The sequence below is a fragment of the Uloborus diversus genome, chromosome 7, assembly GCF_026930045.1.
Source record: "Uloborus diversus isolate 005 chromosome 7, Udiv.v.3.1, whole genome shotgun sequence".
Taxonomy (NCBI): Eukaryota; Metazoa; Arthropoda; class Arachnida; order Araneae; family Uloboridae; genus Uloborus; species Uloborus diversus.
Genome location: NC_072737.1, coordinates 99,075,484 through 99,096,965, shown reverse-complemented (window position 1 = coordinate 99,096,965; position 21,482 = coordinate 99,075,484). Strand labels below are relative to the sequence as shown.

At 33.0% G+C, this 21,482-nt stretch overlaps 2 protein-coding genes across 2 annotated transcripts in view; both read right to left on the bottom strand.

Annotated features, from left to right (window-relative positions):
• Window positions 1-770: 770 nt before the first annotated feature.
• Window positions 771-7,433, bottom strand: LOC129226507 (RNA helicase Mov10l1-like). Its single transcript, XM_054861117.1, has one exon. The coding sequence runs from the start codon at window positions 7,137-7,139 to the stop codon at window positions 3,927-3,929; it is 3,213 nt and encodes a 1,070-aa protein (XP_054717092.1). The 5' UTR covers window positions 7,140-7,433; the 3' UTR covers window positions 771-3,926.
• The window catches only part of LOC129226509 (tubulin-specific chaperone A-like), an 89,326-nt gene continuing 74,886 nt past the window's right edge, over window positions 7,043-21,482 (bottom strand). Inside the window, exons 4-5 of the mRNA XM_054861121.1 lie at window positions 15,552-15,679; window positions 7,043-7,167 (exon numbers count right to left, since the gene is read on the bottom strand). Coding sequence (XP_054717096.1) covers window positions 15,593-15,679 — 87 coding nt within the window. The 3' untranslated portion in view covers window positions 7,043-7,167; window positions 15,552-15,592. The remainder of the gene's footprint in view (window positions 7,168-15,551; window positions 15,680-21,482) is intronic.

The window sequence follows — 21,482 nt, the reverse complement described above, 5'->3', positions numbered from 1 at the left end:
ACACCATTCAGAAATACTCGTCATCCATATTCAGAAAACACATCTTCCCCAGCTGACCGCTTGTCAAGTGGTCAGAGTAATCTGACTGTGGATGGAGAGATTCTGGGTTCAAATCCCGGCTCAGGCAAGGATGTACTCGGTCATGTCTTATTAGTCCTTTCGATGTGTGAATGTGTTGTTGAGTTGTGAATGGTTGCCCTCCCTATAAACGGGTCCTCATTACAGAAGTGTACTGTGGAAGTCGAATTTCATACCAAATTACGGTACAGAGTAGGAAAAGCGAAGCAGTGCAAATCCAAATTGCAAGCCTAGATAGCACACAATAACATCTTCCCCAAAGCTTTTTAAGTCCACGCAGATGATCAACAGTGTTGATCATCACTCAAGTACTACAACAAGGCCAATCATCATAGACGATTTCGAATTTAGATTTTTTCTTTTTTTGACAAGCATAATTACATTTGAGCTGTGGTCTTGATTTTTCTGCAAAATGAAAGGTTTATTAAAATTTGTGGGTGTCTGTTTTGACAGCTGCAACTTCATTGACCATAGAAACTGCATTGATCCCCTAACAACCCCTTTGAAAACTTCCTCAACCCTAGGTTGTCAAGTGTTGATCACTTTGGGAAACTCTACTCCTGGATATAGGTAGTTTTCAAGGTGATAAGTAGAATAAACTAAAATGTATTCCAAGTCTCCTTTGCACATTTCCCTAGTTTTATGCTGATAATTTTATTTATCAACTGCAAATAACACACAAGGATTACAAATTTTCAGACCTTTAATATATTTTCTTACAAAATAAAAAATATGTCGGCATAATTTACAAGGTAACAGATCTTTCAATGAAAACTGTTTCTAAAGTTCAGGTCCCAAATGGGATTTTTTTAAATGAGCAAATATAAATTCCTTACATTACTTATAACGACATGTCTCAAAAAAATTTGATTGCTTGATGTATGCAAGTATTTTTAATAGGAAGCACAATTTTGAAATTACAAAAATTCAGAACAAATTTTTATTAACAAATATTTGTTTTTTAATCACATAGTGAGATTTTGAGAAAAAAGGATAAATCACTTCACATGCAATATAATCTATACTGCTGCCCAAAATTAAGTTCACAAAAAAACGTTTAGCATTTGTTTGAAAGAAGTGTTGTATTAGGCAAAATTAAAACTTCTTTAGACAAAATTGTTTCAATAATATATAGTATTACCGATTCAAAAGTAAAATTTAACAAGAGAAAAAAAGGTGGTTTGAAATAGCTTTTAGTCCTGCTGACAAGTAAAATTGAGGAAAATAAAAAGCTGCTTGAAAAAATTCGAAGTTTCACCCATAAATCAAAATCGGGGCAAGTTTTATCAGTCTTTTTCAGGAGTAGCACCTACTTTTAATCATCACATGACTACAAAAGCAGGAGTCATCAAAGCAGAAGTTAAATATCAGTTTGCAAAAGTAATATTTTGGACCAATTCATAAGGGTACAAATTTCTTAAGCATCTCTATCAAAAAATTAAGGGCAACTATGGTGAACTGTATACACTTGTATTCCTTTCAAAAAATATTGATAAATACAATAGTGTATACTTAAAACACGCTAAAACAGCAATTCAAGTAAATATGTGAATGAAATATAATGATTTACATATTTCATGAATTGGTTTTATATTAGTGTAAGCTAAAGCTTTTGAGAAAAGTCAATCAGAAATTGCAAGTTACAATAAGGAGTGCCGACAAAGAGCATAACCTCTAAAAGTCCTAAATTTCGGTTCGCATAAGTTAGCAGCAGTGGATGCTGCACGATTTTCATTCAATCCTAATAATGAAGCATATGGAGTATTTAATGACAAAAAATGATTTCTCACAATAGTCAAGTTAATTGGCTGCCTAGATCTTGTGATTTGATACCATGCAATTTCTTTTAGTATGGATATTTGAAATCTTGTGTGTATGCCGAAAAGTCATGATCACTTCTACAGCTCAAGGTTGAGATTCAGGTGACAATTTCAGAGCTAGAAGTTCAGGTTTACCGAGAAATTATGAAAATTTTCATTAAAAGACTGTAAGTACTAGCAGAATTGTGGACGGTATTAGGGCAATTTTCATACATAATATTCAAAGAACCCAGGGGCGTACATAGCAACCCCCGCCCCCCCCGTAACCCCAACAGCGACAGGGTCGGGGGGGGACGTAAGCGGTATGAGGGCGAACGCTCTGAAAAAATAACATGCTTTTTAAAAAAATTTAAATTCTTATGAGGGGGGGACACTGAATTCTGAGTACGATAATGGTAGACTCCACTACAGTATGTAAGATACACATAATTTCTTTAAAATATTCATAGGTTATGCACTCAGAAGTTTTGCTCTTGATCAATAACCCTTTATGTACTATCACACAAAATGAGTCACTTAAGCATGTAAAGACTTCTGGGATGGCTATATTACTAGCACAAGTGTCAATTACATAAAGATGTTGTGGCACAGATGAAATCTTTCAATTTATCAGGTCCTTTTTTTTCCTTTTTAGAAGCAAACAGTGACTTGCACATTAGAGAAGCCCATTTCATATGCTAAGTGAGATTACAAAAAACTTGCATTCTACTCTGTTTGGGTGATCGCCAACTGCCAAGTTTTATTGGTTCTACAACTTTTTAGTACCCTAGAGTGTGATGGTCACATTTCCACCAATACATTGTTATTCAAACCTGATTTGTCTAATATTCAGCTACCTCTCCAAGAAGTATGCATACACTTCAGAGATTCATGATAATAAGTATGTGCACAAAAAAACACATACATATATACATACACGAGTATGCTGTGTTTTGTAATGACACTACAACAGTTTCTTAAATGAAAAAAAAATATATTTTTTTTCTATTTAAGGTTGAAAATGGATTGCTTTAAAGGACAAACTATGCAGTATATTTTAAAGCTTCTTCCTAATTTATTTTTGCATCATGATTAAATATTAGCTTTTCAAAAATGGCAGAAGAAAAATCAAGACACTTTGCTCTGGTACACAACTACAACCTGGGTATTAATTTTATAAACTAATTGGGGAAACCGGCATGAGTTTTTATGATGAAAGCAACTGCAATTTTGGCAAGTAACTGCAATACAATTACTCCTACTTTTACATGATAAAGAATATTTTTGTTAAAATAAAATCCATATTTCAACAAACTGAAAACAATTCCCCTCGAACAGCTTAACAAAGTAAGCTTAAAGAAATGCAGTTAAGAAACCAGATTGTGTTAAAGGTTTAAATATGCATTTAAAATTATAAACAATACATTACATTAATGAAAGAAAAACACATTTCAAATCATATTTTTAAATGCAGAAATATTGCAATGTGTAATGAAACTATTTCAAGTAGCAGCAAAATACAAACTTATTGCCAGTTACTGGGCATATCATATATACTGGGAAACAGCTTTTAGTTTGAAAAGAATAGTAATCATATATCATGAAAACTAAAATATTAGCAGCTTGAGTATTGTACATAATTGTCTCTTATTTCGAACATAAATGATAAATTACAACTTCAAGTTAGAGCATTTGCAGACAAATAGTCTTTGTTATTCTTGCAGTATAGTATACTAGACAGTTTCCTTCTTTTTTCCCTTAACTCTATTTGTTATACATCAAAAATAAATTACCCAATGATTCGTTAGACAATTAGGTACCTTTCAAGATATGTATGTACAAGTTTTGATTATTAAAATATAAAATAGCATAGTGTATGTACAGAAGGAAAAAATGCAGAATAAGTACAGTTTTACTAGTTATTTACAAAACAATTCCTCTTTAGAAAAAAATATGAAACAAAATAATTCACTTAAGATTTTTAAGAATGCCGATTTTTCCTTAAAACATAGGGTACGTCAGCAAAAATAAAATGCAACAGTTTTACACTCAACTGGAGTCTTTACTCTGTACAAAAGACAATGGTAATTCGCATCCAGTATAACATCCATTTACCACACAATATCGTATAAACGAATGCCAATATAAGTCATGCGACAAAACATATGGATTACCGACAACAATCAGCAATTCTTGTGACCGAGTAATAGCAACATTTAGCCTCTTTGGGTTGCTAATAAACCCTAAGTTATAAAGTATATCACAGTTAACAAATTGGTCTGATGACCTAACAGTCGATATGATGATGGCTCGTCGTTCTTGCCCTTGAAATTCTTCAACAGATCCAATCTTGCAAAATTCCAAGTTGAGAGCAGTGAGAAGTAAGCGCATTTTTTCTACTTGCTTTTTGTAAGGGGCAATGATTCCAACATCATCTGGAGTCAGCCCAAAGTCATACAGCTTCTGCAAGTATTTGGTGACTTGGACAACCTCAGTAGGGTTAAACCATGAGGGACTGTTCTCCTCTCGAAATTCCTCACCTTTGATGCCGTGAAAGATGACCGGAAATCCTTTGGTTGGAAGTTCACCCCATTCACTTAACGCTTGATCACCAGTGAAACAGCAAACTACTCTTGAGAAATAGAACATGTCAGAAGGAAACTTCAAAATGTTCGGATGAGAGCGATAACTTTGTTCCAACATAGTTACCAATATTGGATTATAGCCACCATATTTACCATATGCTTGTTCATTTCTGGCATACAAAGCAGTATTCATGAGGCGTTCAAGATATGACACTTGAAGACCATAAGTTATGGCATATTTTGAGCGTAGAACAGGTCCTAACTGTTGAGGATCTCCAGCCATAATAACTTGCCCATGAGTCTGTGAATCAATAAAACCAACTGCAATGGCGCTTTCCGGTTCCATCAATTGCCCAGCCTCATCTATGAAGACATGAGTGAAAAAATCATTGCATAACCCAATTGTATAAAGTGACCCTGCAGTGGAGCATGTACTAATCACAATACGATACTGTGTCACAAAATCCAAAGAATCTTTATCTTGGCAATACGGCTTGATAAACTCAGGTATTGTCTCTTCTCTTCGTTGGTAACTGTTCAGTCTAATCATTTCGCTTGCATCAATATTGTTGCTTTCCAAAATTCTCTGAGCTACAAGATCAGCAGCACTGTTAGAAGGAGTGCAAATAATAATTTTTGAATCAGAAATGTTTTCGTACACTTGGAGAACAGCTTCGACTAAGGTTACAGTTTTCCCGGTTCCGGGCGGTCCAAATATTATGTACGGTAAAGGTCTACAACGACATTCGAGTATTCTCATAACAGCTTCTTTTTGTTTCCAATTCAATTTTGTATTTTTCCACTGAATAATAGATTTTTCACCGAGTTGTTTTGCATGCGTTTTCTGCCGCTTTGGCGGTTCTTGAAATTTTTGCTTCTTCTCAGAAATGACATCCTTAAGAGGTGGTTTGAGCTTCAGAAAAGAAGGGAATATTGCATACTCATGATTTTCAGAAACATGATGCACACATTGATGCAGTCTTCGAAAATTAGTTCTGTTGAGTTCAAAACGAACATTGTAACATTCTCCATCATAGCTATTATGAAAGGAATCGCTGAACTTCAAAAGAACTTCATTCAATCGAACTTCATGGATACAGCCTTCAAATGCAAAACTTGATGCATTATAAGGAGGCACAAGTATTGCCTTATCACCAATGATTAGAGATGGACGGCCTTCTGCCAGGCCATTAACTTCAAGACTCATGTATTCCCCTTTCTTCAGAAGAATTGCTTCAGACAAATCAAACTTCTTCATATCAAAACGAACTTGTATTTCCTCTAAGTGAAGAAGAGCTTTAAATTTTGATACATAGTTCCTCATAGTTAAACTCTGAAAGAGCCAAGGTACGTGGAGGTTAAGGTCTTCCCGGTTTTGAACAGCCTTCAGTAAATTCCGAGGGATGTTGCAAGGAGGAAGTTTATTGAGAAAACAACTTACAGGTTTGTAAGGCTTCCTCCCAGGTATAATTATTAAGTTTTCACAGTCCAAAGGTTTGCTGTCATATTTATTTTTGTAAGAAAAGGGCGCAGTTGGTTTTAATATGTGCTGTAAAGGATCTACCACATTGGCAGTCACAGTACGCTTAATAATGAAATCCGAAAATTCTATCAACAAAGAGTCTTCATGCTGTCCAATAGCTTCAGTTTTACAATGAATAGATAATATCTTGCATGAGCTCTTAGGAATTATAACAGAATTGCTATTTTTACTGAGGTAAAATATGCTATTTTTCTTTTGAAAGTAACAATCACAAACCGATAAATCCTTCAGTAAATTATTCTGCAAGGCAACTTCAATACAATTATGTTGCCCTAAATAAACGTTTTCGAAATTCAAAGGTTCTGTAATAATGATGCCTTCCATTTTACTTAGCTCAGGCTTTCGTAATACAGTCTCATAACTTATATCTGATTCTTCAATAGAGGAACTTAAAGAAAATGCACGCCATTTAAAGAGTCCTTGTTCACTTGATGCAATCATTGCAGATACTTTTTGTCCAACATATAATTTGACTTTACGGCGGCAAGAAGCTCGAAAGAACATTACCTCATTATTGATTACACCACAATCATTTTCACAAGCTGTTACTTCACCATCAATGCATTTGACTTCTTTTGGTTTCCATGATGTCACTTTGCGCCCTCCATCATAATAACTGATTGACACAACTAAAACATCACCAACAACAGGAACAAAATCAATCTCTCCATCCTCAACGCTAAATTTATCTCCATCTTTCAATTTGCCATAGTGTCCATTACACTCGGCAACAATTTGTTCAATAGTATCGACACGCTCCATAGTTTGTTTAGGAACAGCACAGTTTTTATTATTAGATGTCAAAGGATTTGGTTTAGGTTTTTTCTTAGGCAATAATTCAACATAATAAGCATGCCAAGAATGATGAAGCTCTTCCCTTTTGGCACGGACTAGAACGAGATCACCGATTGAAAGTTTTACATCACCATAAACTGTGTCAAAACTGAAGTAAACACATTTATTTATAAGGCCATAAGATTCTAAAGAGTTTATATTGGTCACTGTCCCTCTGATTACTTTCTGTTTCAAAGGAGTTACAACGGTTTCAGATGTGTCCTTTATTTTCACTTTATGACCAGCAAAGGCACTCCAATCCCAGATTGTCGAAGCAACTTTCGCCAATAAGGAGAACATTCTTGAGGTTCAAACTTGAATCTTGATCCTGAAAGAGAAGAGCAAATACAATTACTAACTAGCCACCAGTAGAAGGGACACTAGTGACACTATCCTTCAGCAAGTTCTCTGTCTTGCTCTCTAAACAATATGCCTGGGAGTTGATCCATCAAACAACGTATCTTCTTTGTACAGAAACATGTTCATTTAAATTAACTATATTATAACACTGGATATAGAATGATTCATAAAAAAACATTTTTATAATACATAAAATCAACATTTATCATCTAACAATACTTTACTTTGGACTTCATTGTAGAATCCAAATGTGCAGTAGCTATGTTTGCTAAAGACCGATCTTTTAAATGCTCTTTGAACACAAGAACCAGCGAAACCCTTAAAAAATAAGTCAAAGGAATTGGTACCAATTTAAAACAAGCAGATCACAAACAATAGAATAACACTCAGTATAAAGCTCTGGTGAAAATTTTAAACTTAATGTAGGAAATAAGTTAGAATTAAAAATCTCTATAAGTTTACACCATTACACCTATTTCCCCTTGAAAATAAATTTGGAAGAATTTAATTATTCTCTGAAGGCAAAATGTTCAGACAGAATATCTACGAAAAATTCGATCCAAAATATACATTTTCTTCATATAGAACTTAGCTTCAATATTTTTATTGATGATCTTAACACATGCATACATATAATAATAGTTAAAAGGAAAAACTGTACTTACTAAGTTTACATTCATGTGTCCAATATTTCATTTTATTTAAGCTAGAAGTTTTTATATCAATGCCATTTGGGAAAATTGGCATTTTTTTTGGACAGATAACTTTGTATTTTGACTTGTTATGCTTTCTGCAATTTCATTTTAAAACAAATTAAGAAATGTGGTAAACCAAAAGCAGGTGCCAAAAGTTTGCACCTTGATTGGTTATAATGTATTACAATAATGCCTCTAACCCACATACATACAAAAGCAGGATACATATTAATGAGCTAAAACTACTGCATTTCTAACACACAAAAACTTATGTATAAAAATTAAAAATAAAAATAGTGCTGCATCTTCGTGCAAGTATCAAACTTTTGTGAAATGACATCAATTGTTTTATTTCATTATTATTATTCTTCCTTGATTTTGCGACTGAATTTACAGCAAAAGTTGTATTTCAATATAAAAAAAAGGGCTTTTTTCTACAAACTCAACAAAATTCAAGACATTTTAATATTTTTCTATAGGAATTACCTTGAAATTAAGGTCTCACAAATTCTGTGAAAAATATTGCAGCTTTGCATATTCTACTTTTGTTTACAGGCAGAAATGCCCCACTTTTGAAGGTAAAAGCATTCACTAAGACTCGACTGTTGTACAGCAGAGAACCAATTATACAGGAAGTTCGGGACCATAGCTATCCCGGATATCTGAATTTTCCGGTTTTCTGGATCTTTAAAAAGAGCCTTTTGGCCGATTGTTTATAAAACCTAAATTACTAAAACAAATAGTAATAGGTATTAAAATAAGAAAAAAACAATTCAGAAATGCTTATCAATATCGAAACATTAAAAACTATTAGTGAGAGAACAATTTAAACACCAAAAATCTTAAGTTATTTAATAAGACCTGAGACCCTCACATTCATTTTGAAAAGGAAAGAAAAACACCAACTTTCGATGTTTTAAAATGAAAGAGAATGAAAGGAAGGGCAAGAAACAAGTTTGTGAATGTAAATGTGCGATTCTTCTACTATAGTGTATGAGAGAATTTGTTTTCATGAATGCAGTTTTGTTTTTCACTTTTTTGTAAAGGTTTGGTGTTAGCGTTTATAGATAACTATTGCTTTTGCCCCATTAAGTTAATACCAATTGAAATTTAACTTATGAGATTCTGCAGCCTTATTACAGTCTTGTGTTTAATGATTTCTAGATTCCACCATCAACTATCCGGAAAATTCGAGAAACGCGGCGTTTTACGCGCTTTTGTGACATTACTTCCGCTCTAAACGGTTTTAATTAAAGGCCATTAAAAAAATATTGCATTATAATATGACAATATTCATTTCTTTAGTTTTCAGTTGGAATAAAACACAAAAATTTCAGACTTACGTGTGTACTTTTTAGTTTAAGAAAATATTCCGGAAATTTTTCCCTGCGTTAAAGACAACCCTTTGAAGTTCATTTTTGTAAACGTCTTCCCGAGTTATAGATGAGTAATATGGTATTTATTAAGAAACCACTCATTTTCTTTTAGGTATTGCAAAAAAAATGCTTAGTTTTTCAAAAATTGCCAAAAATGCGTATTTTTAAAAAATGGTGGGAAAATCGGCAAAAGGTTGCCGGTTTTCTGGTTTCCCGTTTTGTTGGTTCCTGGATAAAAGGTTCTGCACTGTATATGAATTGCAAACCTAAACTTTCTGATTCTTCATTAAATTCCTTGAATTTTAACAGTAAAAAAAATTACCTGACTGCTCAAGTTTCCAGGTTTGCTAGCAAATGTAATTCAAAACCAGCAAAAACAACCCTACAAAATGTGTAGAATATTACAGATCTCTTGGAAGCAAATTGAGATCAATTTTGGTACCTGCAGAGTACTTCAATTAAAGTAAACCTTATAGCATCCATTTGATCCAGATACAGAACTTGGTTTCTTCAGAATCCAAAAACAAATTCGCCATGTATCTTGGATGGAAATGAAGCAGAAGCAACATTTGTATGAGAAGTGTGCTGGAACAGAGAACAGGCCGTTTCCTCCCAAGTTCAAATGCACCAGCTTGTTACCATGGCAACAGTCACAAAAAATTATTGTGTAACAGCAGGAGCCCACAAATTTATGATACTGGAAGAAAACTTCCATTTTGGCTAGAAACTTATTTTATGATTCTAAAATTATTGCAGTTTTGCACAATTAAGCAAGCAATTGCACCGATAATATGTATAAAACTAGATTATTCAGATTCTAAAAATTTGGTGCACAGAATCAAAACAGAAAACATCAAAGAAAAATAAAGTTCAAACACAAATTGTGGAAACATTAAATAAATGTTACTATTGAAAAACTTTTTGGCAATATTTTGCATCTAATATATAAATTAAAAGCATGTAGACGTCAATATTTAAATGGAGTTATTTGAAGAATAAAACTAAACAGCAACTTCAAAACATATGATTTTCCATTGAAATTAAATGCTTCTCCTTAAATTCTAAGAAAAACCATGAAAGAAAATTTTTGAGAATCGTTTATCGTAAATCAATCCGAACAAAAATAAATAAATATATTTTTAAACATCCATATTATCGATTCTTCCCAAGAAAAACTTTTGTAATAAATTATACAATTCGTAATAAAGTTTGCTATAATTTTAAATCAAATAATAAGTGAAAAAAGAATAACTGATAATGTTTTCAATGCTATAAGATTGAATTCAACTCAAATGCATATCTGCATTACAAAATTTATCAGAATGGGACTTATAAAAATTGAAAAGTCAATGAATAATTTCAACAATATAAAAAATTAGGCTTATTTGCACAAAAAGTTGCACCATAATACTAGTACATTAAAATAGTACATGATATGCAGCATACAACATACCAAATTTACAAAAACAACTCAAGTTAACAGCAAGGACATAAAAAAGGAACATCTTGACAAAAACCTTGCACTTGAATCAAACTTATTATGCATAATTTAGTATTAATTTTCTGTAAAATTATGATTTAATTCTATTACTGTTAGAACATATATACATAAAAAAATTGTCAAAATTTGAATTTCAACATGAATTTCTTTTACAAAAATCGGTTTCAAAATGTTAACAAAATTCTACTAAACATGATGCCTCAGAGAATAACAAAAAATTAAAAAATTCAAGAAAAAATAAACTTTTAAACAAATTGTCAAGTGGATTAAAAAGAATATTGATGAATTATCATTATTATTTTGGATTTAATGGATATTGGGGGGGAATACTGATTTTACAGAAAAGTTATCCAACCTATAAAACCCCTTAAAGTTTAAAAAGAAAAGATTTGTATACAGACTTCGTTTTAATACTAACTTATGTGACCACAAGATCCATAAAATTAAGAGCAGTTTGAAAAAAATTGGCACACATCCACTGTTCCAAATCCCTATTCTGAAAGAAATGTCATATCATGAAACATATGTATTGAAATCCCAGGGCAAAATAACCAAGATTCCAACTGTATTTAGGATTTAGAATGCTAAAAAATGTGAAACCAATTAACTCATGCATGCGAACTAACCATTAAAAAACATATAGATAGTTAATGAAACCTTTTGAGTAGACTTACTTGCAATGTTTGAATCGTAGCACAAAACTTTTAAAATAATTTAGAGATTAGCTTGTAGCCTTTGCTTAAATTTCACTTCAGAGAAAATCATAGTTTAAAATAACTTTAACAAAAAAAAAAAATGTTTCAATATTTCTAAAAAATGAAGAGAAATACATAAAAAAAAAAAAAAACTATTCAGGTCTGCAATTTTTCAATAAGTACCAATTTATGTAGAAAATATGCACCGACAAAATTTGAAAAGAGCTATTGTAAATAAATATCGAAAAGCAAACATTCCTTATTGAAGCTAATTACTTTTCTTGCATGTTGAAATGGAAAATTACAGGGGTGTCAATGTCAACCTGGGAGGGGGGGGGGGGAATGGCCCAGACTGCATCATTGAAATTTTTAAAGGGGTGTTTTGAGGGGTATTTTTAACTTTTATGGGGGCTCTTGCTTTTGTGGGGGGGGGGGTCTTTGCAACATTTAGGGTGCAATCTTGCTCTGGTGGAAACCAGACTTAGATAAAATGAAGAGCTTTCTGCGAACACAAATCCTAAGTGGAAAATTTTCTGCAAATAATTATTTTGCCTAACTCACCCTTGAATAAAGAATTAAATTTGTATTCAAATGTGAAAGAGATAAAAAAAAAAAAGCACTTTAAATCATTTATTTATTTTATTTATTTATTTATTTATTTATTTTTTTATTTTTATTTTATTTTTTTTTTTTTTTGCAATAACATATAGTTTGCTTATCTTTCACCAACTGAAGAAAACTGCAGAAACCATTATTTTTTTCACACATGTGCTTTAAAAGGCTTTTGGAGAAAGGCTTCAATAGAAATAACTGGGTAATTTTTAAATTCCCTTAAAAAATTTTTTTTTTTTAAATTAAAGTTAGCAGTTGAAAAAAAATTCTACAGAGTGCGTTTGTCTATATTATGCAAGACTGGTGGAAACCCCCTGAAAATTAAACAATAAAAACATATCAAAACTTAATTAGAACGTTTCTATCATGGTTATTACTATTATAATTCTGTTAATTAGCCATATTTATGTCCAGCAGGTCTTACTAAGAGATATGTTCCTTTAGACACGATTCAGTTTTCAAGTCTGACGAAGTATTTTTAGTTCTTAAATGGCAGAATTAAAGTCAAAAGGAAAAATAAATATTTGAAATTAACTTTTTAAATTTATTTTAACAAACTGCTTATTAAAGCGTTCCTTAAAACAGAGATTTCTACAATTCCATACAAGTGAGGAAAATTTTAAGAGAATTTGATCATTATAGCTTCAACATTCATCAGAACCGAAAACTACACCATGACCTACAAAAACATGAATATCAGAGATGAACCAGTTTTCTTTTTTCTTTCTTTCTTAAGCTTAGATAGGGATTTATTTATAGGTATCGGCAGTATCCAATGTTGTTACTGTCTCTTTAATGTGCATCCTTCATTTTCAATTCTTATGAATTTTTTCTTACCAGCAAGCATAAACCTTCATGATATATATACATGTAAGTCAACTTCTATCATTGATTTTTAACTGTCATCTTTATTGCCATAAAAATTCCTCTGCTTTCAGCAATTTTCATCTGACAAATGGACTTGTACGTACAACACCAAATAAAGCTTTGAAGTGAATGACTAGGTACTTACTATGTGACGCTTTTTGTTATACCTTGATTGTTGCTTTTCTTTGAACTATTATTTTAATTTCAGATAACAGTGTTGAGGGTCTTGCATTAGAAATCTAATTTTCGACCGGAACTCTGCTATCCCTATGATTGTGGAGATTTTTGATGCTTCATGCTGTAGCTTTGAAGTCAATGACCAAAATAGAATCTCAATGCTGTACTACTTTACTGCAATTTATTACCAACAGTTCAAGAAATATGGTACTTACGCAATAGAATTCATGTTTGAATTTTGTCCATAGGTTTTATAAAACTTTTATAAGAAATACTTTGCTTTCATGATGGATTAAGAAATTCAATATCTTAATTTTATCATGCATTTACGATTAATCAAGATTCTTAATTTCTTGGAAGCTAACTGTCTGTTGACAAGTCAGCAGTATGGAGTTGGGACGATAAATCGTGTTACCAATTCAAGGCATTCATGCAACGCATTCGTGCTATGACAAGGTCAGCACGAGTTTAGATAGCAAAAAGAGCATAGATGTAGTTCATGATGACTTTCAAAAACTTTTGGTAAGATTTGCCAGTTTGCTTCCCAGCAAACTGGCTGATAATGGAACAGGAGGGAAAACTTGAATATGTGTTAGAAATTGGCTGACTGGAAGGATATTTTGGGGCTATGCATCTAGAATAACGTTAATAGGCTGAACGTAAAGACATAGAAATAGTGAGAGACCATAAGATCTCTGTGGGAAAGAATCTACACATAATTGGTCGAGTTTTGATTACAAACAAGCAATGCTAGTAATAAGCTAAAGCACTGAATCAGTATAAAGCTGACATCTGTCAACTTAAAACAAAAACTTTTTTAAATTTCAAAATTAGAAACCGTTACAAGTCAAAGAGTTCATGAACTTTTATGAAAGCATAGCTACCAAAACTGAAAATTAGGAAGACTTGCGCAGAAAATTAGGGAAAATCACGCAAAAAATTAGGGAACTCAGAATTAACTAAAGATAGGAAAATTAGTAGAAAACAGGAATAAATTTAGTGAAAAAAAGTACCAAGTGTAAAAGCGATTTTTAAAATATAAGTAGGGATTTCTGAAATTGAGATTGACTAGGACCCGAAATTCAGGGCTCTGACATCCAGCAGAATCCGAAATTCAGAAATTGAGACTACTAGTTTTACTTTTCTGAATTAAAAAAATACAAATTTTAGACTCGAATAAAATTGGTTCAAAAGAGGCATAAGTTTCTTTTCGCTCATAAGTGACAACGAACATTCCTTGCAGCAAGCGAAAAATTTAGGAATTTCAGAGAAAAATCAGAAACGTTTTTCTGCACATTTTTGATGGTAAAATGTCTTAAAAAGTAGGGAAATGAAATAAACGTGTATTAAAAATGATTGGATGCATACAATTTTCATACTTGTGTATAAAAAGGATTCTCTCTTATGATCGTGTTCATTTCAAAGTAAGGACTCTCCCCAAAATACTAATTACTGAAAAACTCCCCTTTTTATTGCGGGAGGGGAGGGGGAATTTAGTTGTTTTGATGAAAGTTTGGGGGATATTTACTTAATTAGGGAGTTCAAGAGAAGGCATCAAAAGTCTCCCAAACAAATCGGGAGAGTTGGCAGCTACAGAAAAGGCAAGACAAAAAAAGATTTTTAAAAAATCTGATGTAGACACCACTCGACTTCCTTGCTATGCAAATCAATCATCTATACGTTTTTAAAACAAAAAAAAGAGGCGATGTACATCATTAGATGCTTTAGAAGTTACCCTCAATGTATTATTTCTCTTTCATGAATATTTAGGTTTTTACATGACTCCTTTGTCACTTTCCTAGACAATAAAGTATGGCAATATAAGAAAATGATGCTGTCAAACTATATAGGAGAAATTCGATGTTTGTTAGTGACTGGATTTCGAAATTTCAAATCAAAACTAGAGGTGCCTTTAAATAGTGCAGCTCTCAATTGAGGAGACAGCTCAAAATGAATCAGGTTACAGTGATGTGTGGTTGTTTTAAAAATAGTTAAAATGGCCAGCACAACCACTGTGAATCCTAGCAGAATTATGAATTTCGTTACAAATTCTGCATATTTTTTTTCCTTCCATAAATAAAATAATAATGATTGAAAAAGCATCAGAAATTTCGAATTTTGTGAGCATGAATTTTAGACTTTCTACTGCAATATCTTGAAGTTAAATGATGGCAAAACACATTATTTTTCCTACATAAAACAGAAATCAGAGCATTTAGTTTTATACCATAACTTTGTCACGAAAAAGTATTTCTAAGCATGCACTATATAAAAAATAATGTAACAAAATTCCAGACTTGTGGGCAAAAACTTCTTCTTGGATTATTTCACTCAGGAAGCCTTCCAACTTATTAGAGCTGTTGCCTTCAATTAATCTTCAGGATTAATAAAAATAGAAAGTAAATTTTAAAAGAACAAAAGAAATTTACCTTTGAAAATTATTTTTTACTTTTGAAACTGTTACTTCGATTCACTTGGTCAAAATAAGTCCAACTTCACCAAGAATAGCATTTGAAGCCTGATATTCTTCTGTGTCACAAAAATCAACTTCAGATTCCTACAAAAATTATTTTTGAAATTGCTTAATTGACACTAACAAATGAGCAAAAATACAAAATAGTTTTAAAGAACAGTCTAGATTTTAAAGTATACTCTACATACATATTTTTTTAATTTGAAGAAAGGAATAGTGAATCAATGTCTGTATTTTGATTAAAACATAAAACTTTTTATGAGTTGCCATTTTTAGGCTTATTGAGAAAGCTTTAGTAAGTGAGGTAATATATCATCATCTGTGTACTACAACTAGGTAACTGCAATACATAAAACACACCGCCAGCTCAGTCACGCAAAATACCTAGCTTTGCCTGCGTTGTATTTTACATATTTCTGCCTTAGCTCTGGCTTAAGGGGATATTACACAAGAGAAATTTCAAGACATCCAACCGCAATAGCAACTGTCAATGTTATCTGGAACAGATTACTCAAGGAAATTTGCATTAAGCGTAGTATCAGGTTTATTGATGTGTGGAGTAAATGTAAACGCGATTGGATTGCTAGGGATGGTCTGCATCTGAGCTCTACAGGGGTCAAAATGGTTAGTGGTTTGGTTTTAGAGGATTCAGAATCAAAAAACTAAGTTGGAATGGGGGGCATGCTTTAAGGACCAGAATTCGAATGGGTACTAACTATTGGGATTTTAGTAGAAACGGAAATAGGGTGGCTAGTAAGAGAAAAGATTTTAACAGTTGGGATTCAAATAATCGCGCAGGATTAAATAAAGGTAAGATGGGCTTATTTAAGGTTTTTTATACAAATGCTCGTAGTATTAGGAACAAGATGGAAGAATTGAAAAGCATAATTATAGACGAGAGGTTGGATATTATTGGAGTCACCGAGACATGGGCTACCGAAAGTGATGATGATTTATTATCTATTGCTGGGTATAGTTTGTTTAGACAAGATAGAGTAGGTAAAAGAGGTGGTGAGGTTTTATTTTATGTCAGAGACACTTTAATTTGCAATGAATTGGTAATTAATGATAAACCTAATGAGATTGATATGATTTGGATGGAGTTGATTAGTAATAAGGGCAAAAAACTACGTTTGGGGAATATTTATAGGCCAACCAACTTAAGCCAGGGTCAAAACGAACAGATGTTTAGTATTATTAGTGACATTTCTAGCAAGGGGTCAGTCATCATAATGGGAGATTTTAATTTTCCAGGAATTGATTGGAATAATTTTTACCATAGTAATAGCAGAGAAGAGGATTTTTTGAAAGTAATTGGTGACTGTTTCTTAGATCAAATTGTAACTCAGGGTACTCGACAGGACGCGATTTTAGATCTAGTTTTCTGCGACATGGAAGGCTCTGTTCAGGGGTTATGTGTAGGGGAACACATTGGAGATAGTGACCACAACAGTATTAGGTTTGGGATTAAATTTGATATGCACAAAGTAGAGAATTTTAGGTTTGTGCCCAATTTCAGAAATACTGACTTTGTGGCACTTCGGCAGAGTTTGAAAGCAGTTTTTTCTTCTGGATTGGACAATAGCGATGTGAATCTTCAGTGGGCAGAGTTTAAGGAAAATCTAGCGAATACGGTTAGGGATCATGTTCCTTTTAGGAGAAAGGGTGTCAACACTAAAATTTGGCCAATGTGGTTCTCCAGGGAAACTAAAGACGCTCTAAATTACAAGCAGGCTGCTTTTCACAGGTTTAGAGAAACAGGTCACAGTGCAGATAGGCTCCAATATTGTAAGGCAAGGCGTAAATTTAAGTATTTGGTACGGATTCAGAAAAGAGAGTTGGAGCAAAGACTGGCAGATAAGATAAACAGGAATCCCAAGAGGTTTTTTGCATACGCTAATTCGGGGAAAGTTCGAAATAGTCATATTGGGCCACTGGTTGATGAGCACGGAATTTTAATTCAGGACGATAGTGATATTGCTAATGTTCTTAATAACTTTTTTTCGAGTGTTTTTAACGATAACTGTATCTCAACAGTTGACACCAACAAGACACAAGCTATAGTACAGCTTGAGGACTTTGTATTTTCCAGGGATGACGTTTTACTTCATATGAAAAAAATTAAAGAGACTAAGGCTCCGGGGCCAGATAATATTTATCCGAAAATTTTAGTTGAATGTGCAGAGGAATTAGCAGATGTAATCGCAAACATTTTCAATGCTTCTTATAATTCGGGGACAGTGCCAGAGGACAGGAAGCTGGCTAACATTACACCGCTCTTCAAGAAAGGGTCTAAAGGGAGTGCGGGAAATTATAGACCTGTGAGTCTAACTTTGGTGGTTTGCAAAATTTTTGAAACATTGATGAAAATTAAGATAGTAAATTTTCTAGAGACTAATAATCTATTGACTAGTTTTCAGTACCGTTTTAGGAAAGGTAAATCTTGTGCAACTAATTTATTACATTTCTATGACAAAGTTACCATGGCTTTGGACAATAAGAAGCCTGTAGATGTTGTTTACATTGATTTTCAAAAAGCTTTCGATAAGGTACCGCATGTTGCTCTACTTAGCAAATTAGCTGATATAGGAATAGGAGGGAAAACTTTCATTTGGGTAAAAAATTGGCTGACCGGAAGGAAACAAAGAGTAGTTGTAAGGGGAAATTATTCTAATTGGAGTGAGGTCTTAAGCGGGGTTCCTCAAGGATCAGTGTTAGGGCCTGTTTTGTTCATTGTCTTTATGAACGATATTCACAAAAATATTCCTGGGAACATGAATTGTTTTGCTGATGATGTCAAAGTTATGGGGACTTTAGAAAATGAAGAACAAGCAAATCAGCTGCAAGAGGATCTAGATCATATTACGGAGTGGGCTGATAAATGGGGTATGGCTGTTAATGTTGGGAAATGTCAAGTGCTACATTTAGGGCATGGAAATAAGTGTACAAGTTATTATTTGCAAGGTTCAGTCATTAGTCAGGCAGACAAAGTTACTGATCTGGGGGTCCTAATAAGTCAGGATTTAAAGTTTAGCCAACAGTGCAGCATTGCTAGCAACAAAGCCAATAAGATGCTTGGGTTAATCAATAGATCTATTTCAAATAAATCTAAAGAAGTTCTTCTGCCCTTATATAGAAGTTTGGTAAGACCCCATTTGGAGTATGCTGTTCAGTTTTGGTCTCCTTATCTTAAGAAAGACATTAATGTATTGGAAAGGGTTCAAAGGCGGGCTACAAGGCTAATAAGTGGACTTTCCCACTTAGATTATGATTCCAGGCTTAGAAGGCTAAAAATGTACAGTCTTGAGCAAAGAAGAGACCGAGGGGACATGATTCAGCTGTTTAAATTTATTAAAACGAAAGATGTTACGGGGCTAAAGTTTAGCACTGAAAACAGGACAAGGGGTCATTGTTTTAAGCTATTTAAATCTCAGGCTAACATGGATATTAGGAAAAATTATTATTTTAGCAGGGTAGTGGAACCTTGGAACAGCTTACCGGAAGAGGTGGTAATGAGCAAAGGAGTAGACAGTTTTAAGAGGGCCATTGATCTTCACTGGGGATTGTAAATTGACTAGGACCAGTCTAGCTGGGCCCAGAGCCTGTTGCTGGTCGTCACTTTTGTATTTGTATTTGTATTTGAAATTCGCAGTTGCTCCTATAGGAGCAAATTTTACGATTCGTGCGATAAAATTACGATTATTAATTTACGCAATCGTAATCTGAATAATTGACTATGTTTTTGTGTAATCATAATCATAATCTGTTGATGGGATACTCCCATAATTGTAATCATAATCAGGATTTTCATGCGTAATCGTAACTGTAATCTAAGTAAAATAATCCGTAATTTCCCCCTTGTAATCGTGTAATCTTGACTTTCTATAAGCGAAAAAATTTAAGCTGCCCTTTTACTAATGTATGAAAAGATAACATAGTCCAATAGTAACATAGAAAACGACTTCTTTCTTTAAATGACTATTCAGTGCTTGTCCCCACTCATCCCTCTTTGCAAACGAGACATAAATCGTGCCCTATCTTAAGTGTTTAGTACAATTAGTACCCTGTGGGCGACAAGAACCTTTCAGACCTTCTTTGTAATGTCTTCCCAAATCCTTACAATTGGTCATTCATCAGTTTTCCTATCATCTGTCAATGTTAGGCAATCAAGCGAAGCACATTACCACCTCAAAATCGTATTTTAGCAGAATAAGTACAATGATATCAAAAGTACAACTAAGTTTTACACAAAAAAAAGCTTTTGGTTTTCTTTTATATTTTCATGAGAGAATAGTGAATGACTGAAAAAAGATTTTGTCAAAAGAAAATCGAAATCTCTTGAAGGATTTGCGTTTCAGTGATTCTTTAAAAACTCTTGCCTTTACACGTATTGCATTTATTTTTTGCTACATGTCATCTAATCTAAACCCTGGTGAATAAGATTTTTTTTGTATGTTTTCAAAATAATTTCTCGCATAGTTTTATCTTAAATGTATGTTTATACGTTTACAACTAATATTATCTCTAATTAATGAGTATGAATGAAAGTAAAAACCTTGCATAGATAGATTTTATAAAATTTGTTTATGTTTTATTGTTTTAAGGAATTAACACAAATTTTGAAATGTAATTACCTTTTTATGCCACATTTTTAACGTGAGAAAAATTGCACTTCACTGCTGCATTAAAACTGGGATGTATAAATATTATTATGAAATATTCATTTATGCAAAAAAAAAAAGCTGTATAACTAAGAAGTACGGAAATCATAGCAAAACATGTTATACCCAATCTTTTTTTTATGAGTGTTAAGTTGAAATCTTTTAGATCTTGTAAAAGTGCAATTTCTTTAGTAAGTGATTGATTCAAGAATGAAATCAATGCATATGCAAATAGCTTATCAAATGATCATAAAATTGATCCTGTACACTGTAAAAACGATTTAGAAACGTTCCTGGATAATAATGGGCGGCTGATGTGCCAAATTCCTGTCAGTAACATATCTTGTAAAAACCAGGAACATTTTCCGCTAAAATTTAGTAACTCTCCTGATACTATCCTGTAGGACTCGGCCGATGCATCGGCGCCGATGGTTCAACAATTTAGCCATCGGCATCGGCGGCCGATGCTAACTTGCAGGAAACATCGGCCCATCGACCTTAAAAAACATCGAAAAGCCGATGGAATTGGCCGATGTTTTCGAAAAAAAAAATAGACCTTTGATGTTTTACTTTTTAATACAAAGTAAAGGGAGTTATATTTTTTATATAAAATTATTTACTTAAATTTCAGTATGACTTTCTATTTTAGTCCCCTATGAAAGAGTTTTTTATGCTGCATTCAGGTACTAAACAAGTTAATTATTGCTTTGTTTCTTTTTTTCTAGCAGCTGGATGTACGTATATATCTCTCATAAGTCATAACTCAAAAATGCTAAGCTGTAGAAGGATAAATTTTCGCATATGAGTTGTGTGCGTACGTTCCAGTTGTGCACTTTCCTTTTTGTTTTCAATCGGGTATTCTGAAAAGCCTCTTTACTCATTTTTTGTGGCTATTAATTACTCATTTCAATGCAAAACTAATATAGCGTCTCAGAATGGCTATCATTTGGTGATATATTGCCGAATTGGAGACCATGGAAACAAATATGAGATGGCAAAACCGGTTTTTGTGTCATTTTTTTAGATTCCCGTTGAGCCGAAGTAATTTTTAATTTTTCGATATTTGTAATATAAATCGCAGTAATGCAGTCTTTTCTGTATCGCTTCGGCGGAGTTGCAAGTTTGAGGCCCGTCGAAATATATTATGGGGCCCTATTTCTCTATCACACAAGTTGTAAAACATTTATCATAAGCAGTTTTGTAACTCCTACGGTGCCCCTATGGTT